The 11,907-nt window shown below is 28.9% G+C and overlaps 2 protein-coding genes across 5 annotated transcripts; both read right to left on the bottom strand.

The window, feature by feature from the left end:
- Window positions 1-241: 241 nt before the first annotated feature.
- LOC111300249 (uncharacterized) lies at window positions 242-1,481 on the bottom strand. Of its 4 annotated transcripts, none has more exons than XR_016329487.1 (3): window positions 1,366-1,481; window positions 577-863; window positions 242-419 (listed from the first exon to the last, which is right to left on the bottom strand). XR_016329487.1 is itself a non-coding variant. In XM_022895884.2 (3 exons), the coding sequence occupies exons 1-3, from the start codon at window positions 1,008-1,010 to the stop codon at window positions 386-388; spliced, it is 333 nt and encodes a 110-aa protein (XP_022751619.1). In that variant the 5' UTR covers window positions 1,011-1,218; the 3' UTR covers window positions 242-385. The 4 variants fall into 4 exon arrangements, 1 of the variants encoding a protein (XP_022751619.1); XR_016329488.1 differs by having other exon boundaries at window positions 577-860; window positions 1,366-1,479; XR_016329486.1 differs by lacking the exon at window positions 1,366-1,481 and adding an exon at window positions 999-1,218 and having other exon boundaries at window positions 577-860.
- Window positions 1,482-7,365: 5,884 nt separating this feature from the next.
- LOC111300248 (uncharacterized) lies at window positions 7,366-8,343 on the bottom strand. The gene is made up of 3 exons (XM_022895883.2): window positions 8,077-8,343; window positions 7,649-7,929; window positions 7,366-7,541 (listed from the first exon to the last, which is right to left on the bottom strand). The coding sequence occupies exons 1-3, from the start codon at window positions 8,332-8,334 to the stop codon at window positions 7,490-7,492; spliced, it is 591 nt and encodes a 196-aa protein (XP_022751618.2). The 5' UTR covers window positions 8,335-8,343; the 3' UTR covers window positions 7,366-7,489.
- Window positions 8,344-11,907: the final 3,564 nt, after the last annotated feature.

The raw sequence follows: 11,907 nt of genomic DNA, 5'->3' as shown, positions 1-11,907 counted from the left end.
GTTAAGGATTTATCTGGAGAAAATAACAATTAAAGGATTGTAATATGAGGACAAGAGGCTGCGTGAAGAATTTATTTAAGTTCAAAGATTTTTTTTTTTTTTATATTGAACCATCATTTTGTGATGGACAAGAGCAAAAATACATTCAAATCCCCTAGAACACATAAAAGCAACACCAAGCTGATGCATGGTATGGTACAGGCAACGACGATGATAAACTTGTAAAACACAGCAGCAGCAATTGATACAAAACAAAGCAAGTAATAACCAAATAAACTAGTTTTACAAAGAGGTTCATACATGCACAATAAAAGATTAATTGTCAGCTCCTTGCTAGTCCCACCCTTTATGTAATAGAACATTTCTCAGCGATTGGTGCCATAGTTTACTTCTGCCGATTCCCTCTCGTTATCAGTTTGCTGTAATAAATAGGAAGAGAAACGGTAATGTTAGCAACGGGATCGCAAATTTATTTTGAAGACAGCTAGATACTGAATACTGAGTACATGTATTTTGAGAATGTTATTCAACAAATAAGCACGAATTGTACAAATGAATTGCGAATTAGAGCACTACCGGAGAGCAACAGTGACTTTGGCTGCCTTGTCAAACTCTTGGTTTTTTCTTGCTTTCAAGATTTGGAACATGAAAGCGAGGCGGATTTGTGTGTTTAGGCTCTGATGCATTATGAGTTTAATCTCCTTTTGTAATTGTTCACATTCCAATTCAACCGCTTCAAGTTTTTCTCTTACTTGTATTTGCCCCTGTTTTATCCTTTTTTGTTCCTCACTTGTTTCTTCCATATCCGATCTTAGCCTTTTCAAGCAGTTGCTGAGGTATTTCGAGTTTCCTCTCTGCTTCTGCTGCAAAATAAATTTTCATGTTAGAGATTTCATTTCTGTATGATGACAAGCTAATCAGTGAAGATAAAAAAAGATTCTGTAATTTAGGTTTTGATGCACGTCAGCTAAATTAACTTGGCGAAGAAAGAAGTTTACCATTCGAACCATAAAGCTAAGTGCAAGGAATGTTGATATAAAGCAATGATCGATGTCATCCGTTAGCTCATGCTTTTATAACGTGAAAACTATGAAGGAGTCAGTTTCAATTTTAATGATAGCCAATACACTTTAGGCTGAAATTTTATTTTTATGTTATCTAACTATTTGTTATTTTTCTAAAACAACCACTCAATCTAGTAATTTCTTTGATGTTGTTATATCATTGAAATGTAAAATATATATATTAAAAATACTAGTGGGTACAAGAAAAAACTAAATTCAGTAATTTAAAATTAATGAGAACAGAACGAATGACTCAAAACACAAACTCATTCAACATCTTCAATTAAGTATCCGACAACACCTGCTGCTGACGTTAATTTCTGAGGAAATTTCGAGAATGGGGCTTTATAATTGGAAGCGCATGGGTAGTCTTATGTTTCTTGCCTTTTCCTCCCACTACTTTCTAAAACACGGCAGCCGATCTGGACAATACCGCCAGAAGTCACGCGATATCGAACGATTTATTTTTGTCTTAATAACGCCAGTCACGGGCTAGATTGACCTATCGAATCAATCTATGTGCGTTCTGATTACGCACAGTTTAATGCGTTAGTTGACAGCAAAAAATATCCGAATCAAATTGAGTTACATCGAGTTAATATATTGTTAGGTTTAAATTTAGTTTGACTCAAAAACTCAAAACTTGAAAGCTTGAATCGAGATTTATTGAGTTTTATTTTTTATATGTAAATTTGATTCGTAATTTAATTGAGTCACACGAGTTTGGTTAGAGATATAAATGAGTAGATATGAAGAGAGTAAAATATTCCATATTTTCATTTTTGAATTTTTATATTATACATATTTTCATACTTATACTCAATAGATATTTTAAATTTATCTTTGTCTTTATCCTCATAAGTATATTATAATTTGAGTAATCTCCATACTCATAACTTTTAAAATATATAAAAAAAAATTAATTTTTTTAGCTTTTTTATTTTTATCTTATATTTTTAGGTAATTTTTTTATAATTATATATTAATATATATTTTTAAAAAATATATTAATTCTAATTAACCTAAAATAACAATTTATATTATTTAATAAAAAATTTATTTACTAAATATAATAAATATATATATAGGGTACGGATATGGGACATGTGTTATATTATTTGTCCTATCTTCGTATCTAATAAAAATTTAAAATAATATCTATTTACATTCTCATACCTACAATATATATAATACCCGTCCACATTTCTATTCAAGTAAAAAATTGAGTTTTTCATTGAGTATAAGTAAGATTGACATCCTTAAATTCAGCTTGATAAGCCCAATTAGGTTTGATAAATATATAAATTTTAATACTAAGCACTATTTTATATCATCTATATATTATATAAATAAAAATTTAAGTAGACTTAAGATATTAGGAATTATCATACAAGATACATATAAGCACATCAAAATTTTAAAAATTTCATTTCTCTAAAGTAATGTTTGATATGAGGTGATCACTTCAAAAATTATAGTCATTTACACGTAGTGATTAGATCACCATGTTTATTTTTTGTGGCATTGATCTTGAATCATCAAGAGTGATTAGATTACTATCTTGGAAGGTGATTTAATTCCTATAAAAAAATATGAGAATTTTTTATTACCGAGGTGAAATAATATATAAAATTAACGATAGTTGATATTATTCATTTAATATGTGAATTAAAAACTTACTTGTTCTCAAAATTGTAATTATTTTATATTATAAATTTTTATATTTTCAAATTAATGCTCGTAATAAATTCAAAATAATTTGTATTTTTTTATAATTTTAATTTTTTATATATAATATAATCTTTTTATTTTTTGTTATGGTTATAATAGATTACCCTTATTTTCTAATTCAAAATTTTTAATATATTTTATATTATAAAAATTGGTTTACTTAGTAAATAAATATATTTATTAATTTAATAATTTAATCACACTTTATTATAAAATAAACAAAATATTATTATATTTTACAAATTGCTATTTTTATCAATATTAAAATCATTAACTTGTATAACTATTACAATATACATGATTATTTTTGTATTTTTAAATAAATTAATGTTTAATTTTTAGTAATACTAAATAGAGTAATATTTAATTTTTACGAATTAATGATTGTTAGTCAAATAAAATAGTTTCAAATCATAGGTGATAAAAGCACCTTGATAATAAAATCACGGTAATCTTTAAAATGATATTAAATATTACCTAAAAGCATGGGTCACAGTGACAAGAACTATACAAACATAGATAAGTAATCAGTAAAAACATATTTTACTTTATTTTTTATGGATTAATATGTAACATGCCTATTGTATCATACATTTTTTATAATTTTGGTATTTAAAGAAATAAAATTCTCATTTTGGTACTCTAACTTTCATATCGTTAAGCACTTTAGTACTTCGTACTATTACCTTCAATTAAATAGCTGGCGTAATATGAATACATAATAAAATTATGTCACATGTCATAAATATCTAGTCATCGCCATGTTGGCCATAGTTGCATTAATCAAAATTTTATTTTTTTCCCAATTAATTCCCTTTCACTTTTTTTTTTTAATTTTTAAAATTTTAATTAACAATATATATTTTAAAATTTTTTGAAATTATTATTTAGATGCTGAAGTGAAAAGAGATGATGTGATGATAATTGGGCATTATGCCACGTGTCATAATTTTAATGTGTATTAATGATACTTAAGCAAGTTGATTAATGGTGTTAGACTGAAATATCAAAATACTTGACGAAATGAAAGTTTGGAGATCAAAGTGATAGTTTTATCTCTTTAGATATTAAACTAACAAAAAATGCATAATACATAAGCTTTTTTTATTGTGTTAAGATTTCACCAAGAACCTCAAGCTTGGTTACAACAAGCCAACAACTATCTAAATGTCTAACCTGTAACAATAATTCATTCGAACAAAGTGAAAAGGACCTTCTTAAGAGATGGGAAGATGCATAACCAAATTCTATGCCACTAGAATATCACTTCCCTTCTTTGTTGTGTTCTCAGTTTGAGTAATTCTATTTTAATGCTAATTACATTTAGAGGAGACCATTAGTCACTTTTAAATAGAAGATGAATTTTTCCAAGTTCTACTACAAATAGAATTGTTTTTAGTCAATTCTTATTCTCATTAAAACTCTTTTAACCAAATCATATGCTCAATAGGAGTCTTACTGTGTGGTCGACCATACCCTTCAGTAATAGGTATTGGACCTTTATTAATTGCTCTATTTTCTGTTTTCAAATATTTATGATTCAATAAATTAAGTCCAACTTAATTTAATTTAATTTAAATATTTTATAATTCACATTTTATTGTGTCTATCTATTAGGTTTTTTAACATGTTAACAATAAATATAAATATTGTAATCAATAATTTTTTTTTGTTTACTCAAAATAAATTTTATTGATATATAAAAGAAAATTTTGCAATCCCACACATCTCTGTAGAAATAGAGTCCAACAAAATCACACCTAATGACCCCAGCTTATAGTACAAAATCATTCAATGAGTTTTCATTGCATCCAAGCATGAAAAAGGATTATAATTCTCCACTCCCATTTTTGCCAAAAATTACTACCCGGCAAGTATGAACAAAAACCCACCATTCCAATATCTTCTCAGAGCTTATCTATCTCTTCAAAATCTTCCATAATTTTCATTGCTGAGGTTCACAATTACTAATAGCCACCCTAGAATTAGACTCAATAATTAAAGCATTCTTTTTCACGCAAGCATTCTTAACACACCTCCACACCCAACAGGGCCAGGTTTATGCTTCGCTAATGAAGACACTTCCTTCTATTGCTTTCATCCAAAATAATGCTCTCAATTTAATCAAAAAAAAAAATCTCCTCACCATCGCTACCCTTGCTTTCATAAATTGAATCATTCCTTTCTAGCCATAAAACATATAGGATGGCTCCACGAACGAGCAGCCATCATTTCTTCAAGTGTCCCCTAAATGGAGCCATCTCACATTGCCTTAGCAAAGACTCAACATGACGAGGCATTATCCACGTCAAACCCCACCAAATTAAAACATGGCTTCAATCTTCCCACTTATTCCTTTCCATTAGCGCTTGGAGACAAGATCTTTGGACACTTTCATGATTACCCACTTGATTTTCATTTTGATTTCCCATTACATCTGCTTCTTGACTAACCTTCCCATTTACACCCCTATTCATACTTTTCATACTTTGAGTCTCCATTGCAACAATGTTTTTTACACCATCAACTCTTCTAACTCCTGCTTTACCCTAAAAGGAAGCTCTAGGATTAAACCTAACAAAATTAACTCCTATCTTGTTTTCCAAGAGTCAAATGCCATTGAAATTCCTAGCCCTCCGCGTTTCTTCAAAAGATGCAAATCGCACAAATCCGATTCTTTTCCCACTTCTACTCCGTTTCCTAGGGATAAATACATCAATCACCTTCCAAAATCACTATAGACCCTCTCCAGCCATTTTCAATAATTAAATTTGAATTAAATAAATCAAATTTTTTGAATTTATCATTAATTTTTCTAATTAATCAATATTATAGTTGTAAATCAAGATCATTTAGCGATGAGTCATGACCCCCAATTGCCAAGGAAAGTCAATGTAGTTTGACATATCTATTCATCCTTAGTTTCTTAATAATATCCTTTCATCAATTAATATTTCGATTTAACATGGAATATGAATCAGTGAGTACTCAAGTTTTATTTAACAATATTACGTCTTGGGTTTGACATTAACTCTTGAATAAGTTTTAGAATTATTCTAAAAACTTTATTCCACTTTAACCAAAGATTTCTTGAGTTAATTCACTAAAGACCAAGTGAGATATTGTTTAGGTCACACAAGATGATGAATCTTATATCAATCACTTATTCATCTTCATATATCTCTTATTATATCTAACAATACGCAACTGGAGCATCCATGGTCAAGACCTCAAGTAAAGTAAAATAAAATTATAATATTTAACATATGAGATCATTAGTAATATTAAGTCAAATAATCACTTATATAACCATTCCATGAAAATATTGCTATAGACATTAAGTGATTTACCAAATAATATTCTCATATAAGACCATATTCAGTGAACTTTATCTTATAAGAAGCGTCCATATGTTAGTTTAAGTTTATCTAAATTTCAAGTTATAAAATTAGTTGTTTGCTTTATAAGTAAAAGAATAAACATATGACAATCTCAATAATTTTTATCAATGTCTTTTCTTGCAATTGATAAATGTATGACATATCACATGCTTGTACAATTAAAATGGCAAATCATGTGTATTGAAAATATTTGACACCCAAACATTTAGCTCAATAATTAATATATTTTTTTATTGACAAAAATTAAACTTAAATCTTATCTCGAATAATTCAAAAATATATATGAAGTAACAAATAAATTATACAATTAATCATTGAACTTTGATCAAAATTTTATTAAGATCATTCAATTTTTCTTTGTCTTAACAAAATTACTGAAATTTGTTAAGTCACAGACATATTTCTTCTAAAAAATAATAAAAAAATGACATAATTAATATATAATTACATATAATTAATGAAAGAACTTAGAACAAAAGCTTGCAAGGATCACATTGATCCTCATTAAAAAAAATAAGAAAAAATTATAAATAAAGGTTATAGTAATCGCTAAAAACAACTTTTGTTGTAGCGTCGGCTATCATATCAACATTGAAAGACACAAAAAATTTAAAAAAACTCACCCATCAAAACATGAAAGGCTTCTGCTTGGCTCTAAATTATCAGCCTTGAATTCATAACTAAATTTAAATCAAAGTAAAATAGAAAACTAGGCAATATTAAAAAAAATAAATTTGTAAATCGAACGATTTTACTTTTTTTTTTTTTTGTTCACGATGATTTTCGTTAGCTTCAAAAGTAATTGGATTTACAATTTTGTCTTCATGTGTTGGAGGAGTTCGCGAACACGGTGCGATGAAGTGCTTTATGCAAAGGAATTAGGTGGAATTTCCATCAAAGCATGGTTTGTTACGTAGCCACTCTTAAAGTTTTTTTTCCTTTTCTTGAGCTTGGTTTCGGCACAAGTTTGCTTGAGGTAACTTCTTTCTCTCACTACCCAAAATTTATTGTTTGTTTGTATTTTTTTTTTTTTTGGGTTTTTTCCCCTACATACGATTGCTTTATTACTCGGTAAAACTTTACAAGTTCTGTGAGCAATAAAGTTGGAGGTAGCTTGGTCCTGTAAGTTATCATTTGAACCATTTTGATATAACTGTGAAAACTTAAAGTTTAAGAACACAAAATTATTCAATTTAAAGACGAAAATGTGCATTACAATAACCATTTTAGTTTATTAATTTTTGAACACAAACTTTTATATAAAATGCTTCTTGCATTGGAGGAAACGTTGGCTTATATGGGCATTTGAGCATTCTTCCGCTGATTCTTTCCGGCTATCAGTTCACTGTAACAAATAGAAAGGGAAATGGTTATGTTTTGCCCAAAATTGACGAAGCTTTAACTTAAATAAAAAATTGTACTAATTGATGAAATTATAAATTAGAGCACTACCGGAGAGCAACAGTGAGTTTGGCTGCCTTGTCAAACTCTTGGTCTTCTCTGGCTTTCAGGATTTGGAACATGAAAGCCAGACGGATTTGGGTGTTCTGGCTCTGCTGCATTATGAGTTTAGTCTCTTTTCGAAGCTGCTCACATTCCAATTCGATGGCTTCAAATTTTTCTCGTACTTGCCTTTGCCCGTCTCTTATCTTTTTTTGTTCGTCACTTATTTCTTCCATATCAGATCTTACCCTTCTCATGGCATTGTTTAATTTTTTCAACCTTTTTCTTTTCTGCCACAAAATAAAAACATGGCGTTTTTTAAAATATTTAGAAATTAAAATTATAAAATTGAAAATGTAGAACTTAAACCAGTCTGTATTCTATTTCTCTAAACCAAAAACAAATATATGATAAAAAATAAAGAACTTATAACGTACCAGACGGCCGATCCCTAAAGTTCTACGATGAAGGTCTTTTGGAAGTGCCAGCGGACGCCAAAACACGTTATGCATTATTTTCATTCCTGGCGTGTTATTCTTTTCCTCCCAAAATACCTTATATACTGCTGCATACATGTCGTGCGATATCGCATGCTTCGAGTGGAGTGTCGAACGAGTTTTTAAACGTGCACGCGAGTTGCATCGCTCGTCCATAGTGGCTCCCGAGGTTTTTGAATACTCAATTCCCATTAACATAAGCAATGACCAAGTCCACAAGTAATAATAAACATTACGAAACATCCCAATCCCCTCATTTGCAAAGTGTTAAAAAAATATCAAATCAAAAGACAGTCAAATACACCCAATATTCAATAAGATCTATTTAGACAATATTAAACTTTTAATTTAAATGATCAAAATTTAATTTTTAGAAACTATTGAGTGTCTCAAAATTCCAACTGCCTCGATTACGCATCTTCTGCAGCTGAAAAGCCCAACAATTCTTCAGTTTTGTTAACCCCAATAGCTCTTTTCCATTTTTCTAAGAAACAAAAGAAAACAAATTTTGAGACTTTTGATAAAGAGATGGAATCACTTGAAGAACACAAAACAAAAAGAGAATAACATTAAAAAAAAAAAAAAAGGAAGTGTCTTCGATGAAGGTACCTTATTTTTGTGTGAGAGCGAAACGGATAAACTATCAAGTAGCAAATTTAAGGGTCCAAAATACTTCTCAAGCAAGGTAAAGCTTGGTTGACGGTTAACTTGTTTGATAACGAAATTTTAATATCTAATTATTAATTCACTAAAAAATTTTTAAATCAGATATTTCAAGTGAAAAAAAAAATCAAAAAATATGAAATTATGTTAATTATGTAAAAAAAATTTATATGTTAATTCATATTTGAGCCTTAATACACGAATAAATATCTAATCCAAAGTGTATATACTGTTTGAATACATTATTATAGGAAAATTTATATTTAGCAATAATTTTTTTAAAGTGATTTGTATAAATGTTGAAAAATATAAATGTTACAATTAAGTTGGTGTGCCATAATATTCTTCATATATCTTTTGTATTTGTTCATTAATCTTACAATAGGAAATATTCAACTCCTAGAAAAAGTTTCCGATTTCCGATTGTCTTCATCCAATGCGTCGCTTTCTTGAGTGATTGAGGTAACGTTTAATTGAACTTTCAATAAAACAACAAAGTCAACATCCGTGTCGAATTTGTGTTGTCTGTCATCGGGTGAACTCAATAAACTACGCTCGCGAGAGTCGCTCGATTTCGTCCGTTTTCGATAGTTAAACTTCGCGACTCGGACGAAAAAAAAATGTTAAAAATTTGGAGGAAAGTGTTCGCCAATTAATGAACCTTTTTTTCATCGAATAACTAAAAAACAAAACCATGTGGGGCACAAGTTTTGCTAATCAAAACACTTGCGATTCGCAAACGATAAAGTAAGTTTCTGTAATCCGAATTTGGAATAACTTTTGCTAATTAAAAGAATTCTAAGGTGTTTTCAGCTCTCCTTTGGTCTAAAGGTCAATTTTACAAAGAGTACTTTATATGTCACTCATTGTTAGGATTATGATGATTCTAATTCTAGTTGTTAGGTAAAAAATCTCTATTTAATTAAATAATTAAGTCAATGAAAATAAAATTAAATAATTAACATATTAAATAAGAGATAATAATTTAATTTGTGTTAGTTCAACCAACATATATTCACAGATGAAAAATATATATATATTAGTTGTAGAAAATTATAAAAATATAATAATATTAATCAATACTAATAATCAATATTTATAGATCTTTTCATTATCTTCTAATTTTACGAAATATTTTCAACTCAAACAAATACATGACTCATGTGTGCTTATGTCTATGTGAACTATCTTAATCTTTTTTATCCATCCAAACAAACATAACATTCATTATACCTATGTGTATCTTCTTATTCCCTTCTAATCCACTATAAACATTCAAATATATACATACTCATAAAGACTTTCTTAATTTCCTTTAGTCTTATGAAATGCCCATTGCATAAAACCTTACATCTCATATACCTCTTTGTTTCAAACTTAACCTTATTGAGACTATTTTATTTATAAACATACTAATTTACCTATGAAGAATTCATTTTCTTTTAGAATTCTTCTCTTGTAACTTTTTTATCCATCAAATAATATTTAGTCAATTTTAAAAAAAATCTCAATAAAATCTTTATAAGATTTAAGTTACTATCCTTATAATTTTCACCAAAACTCAAATTCTATCAAATCATTTTCATCCAAATATGCTGGGCTCCATCTACAAGAGGAATTTAGTAACAATTTTCTTTGTGTGTCTTCACAAATCGATATCTTATAACATGAATTCAAACTCATCCCTTGAATCTAACTCTTTCGAACTTTTCTCTTCCCATATCTTAAACTTTCACTCTAATATTAGTTATTAAGTTCACGACAACTCTAATTCCAATTGTTAGGCAAAAAGCTCCCAATCAATTAAGCAATCAAGTCAAGAGAAGTAAACTCATATAATTAATTAACTACATAAGAGACAACAATTTAATAAAATTAGCCCAATTGACTTATGTACACAAATAAAAAAAAAAAATTTACTAGTTGTGAAAAATTATAAATATATAAACATATCAATCAACACTCACAATCAATAACTATGGACCCATGCCTATGTGAACTATCTCAATCTTCTCTAGTTACCCAAACAAACATAACATTCATCATACTTTTATGAACCTTCTCATTCTCCTATAATTCACTACAAACATTCAAACATATACACTCCTAAAGACCTTTTTAATCTCCTGTAATCCTATGAAAGGTCTATCTTATAAAACTTTACAATGTTTTTACATATTTCTCTCATATCTAATCCATTGAGACTTCACTATTTATAAGCATACTAACTCATTTATCAAAAATCTTTTTCTTCTTAGAATTATTTTCCTACAAGTTTTCTTATCCATCAAGTAATATTTAATCAATCTCAAAAAAATCTCAATCAAATCTTTAATAAGATTTAAGTAATTATCCCAACACTAATGCTAATCGTCAAAATATTGAAGAATGAACTGCTATATTACACTGTGAAGCAGACTTTCTCCCCTTTAAATATCTTGGTCTTCCTCTTGCGCTAACCTAAGAAGGATATCAACTTGGTAGCCGATGATCAATACTTTTAAAAGGAAACTCTGTCAATGGAAAAGTAAACTTCTGTCAATCGGTGGTCGGGTTGCTTTAATCAAATATGTTCTTGCTAATCTGCCAATCTATTACATGTCCCTGTCCAGAATGCCAAGTAGTGTGGCCCAAGAACTTTGAAAAAATTCAATGTCAGTTTCTGTAGGGAGATTCAAAGGGAAAATGAAATTTGAGACTTATTGATTGAAACACCATTTGTGGAAGCAAACATTATGGAGGCCTAGGAGTGGTTACTGTTGAGACTTGCAACCAGTTGCTCTTGTTAAAATGGCCTTGGAGATTTGACAGTTAGTTTGATTCCTTCTAGAGGAAAGTGGTTTGCAATATATACAACATGTCCTCAGCTGATTTGTGGCCTATTCCCTGCCAATCTCGTTTCTCTTCTCGTGTCTGGAGTGACATTCAAAACAATTGGCGCTCTAAAAGAAATTCTAATCTTATTATTTCTAGTTTTCTTCTCTATGCATGGATGGAGCAAGGATAAAATTCTGGTATGGTAAATGGATCAACGTAATCTTATTATTTCTAGTTTTCTTCTCTATGCATGGATGGAGCAAGGATAAAATTCTGGTATGGTAAATGGAT

The sequence above is a fragment of the Durio zibethinus genome, chromosome 18 (genome assembly GCF_047325235.1).
Source record: "Durio zibethinus cultivar Kanyao isolate XHJ-2024 chromosome 18, ASM4732523v1, whole genome shotgun sequence".
In the NCBI taxonomy this organism is placed as follows: Eukaryota; Viridiplantae; Streptophyta; class Magnoliopsida; order Malvales; family Malvaceae; genus Durio; species Durio zibethinus.
The sequence above is the reverse complement of the archived record's forward strand: the minus strand, read 5'-3'. Positions and strand labels throughout refer to the sequence as shown.

Bases quoted from the DNA above. Each gene is read 5' to 3' on its own strand.
- LOC111300249 (XM_022895884.2), bottom strand. The intron at 420-576 runs GTAGTGCTCTAA...TATTTATTACAG, and splicing joins AAAGTCACTGTTGCTCTCCG to CAAACTGATAACGAGAGGGA.
- LOC111300248 (XM_022895883.2), bottom strand. From the start codon at position 8,334: ATGTTAATGGGAATTGAGTATTCAAAAACCTCGGGAGCCACTATGGAC. The intron at 7,930-8,076 runs GTACGTTATAAG...ATTTTGTGGCAG, and splicing joins CTTTAGGGATCGGCCGTCTG to AAAAGAAAAAGGTTGAAAAA. The intron at 7,542-7,648 runs GTAGTGCTCTAA...TATTTGTTACAG, and splicing joins AAACTCACTGTTGCTCTCCG to TGAACTGATAGCCGGAAAGA.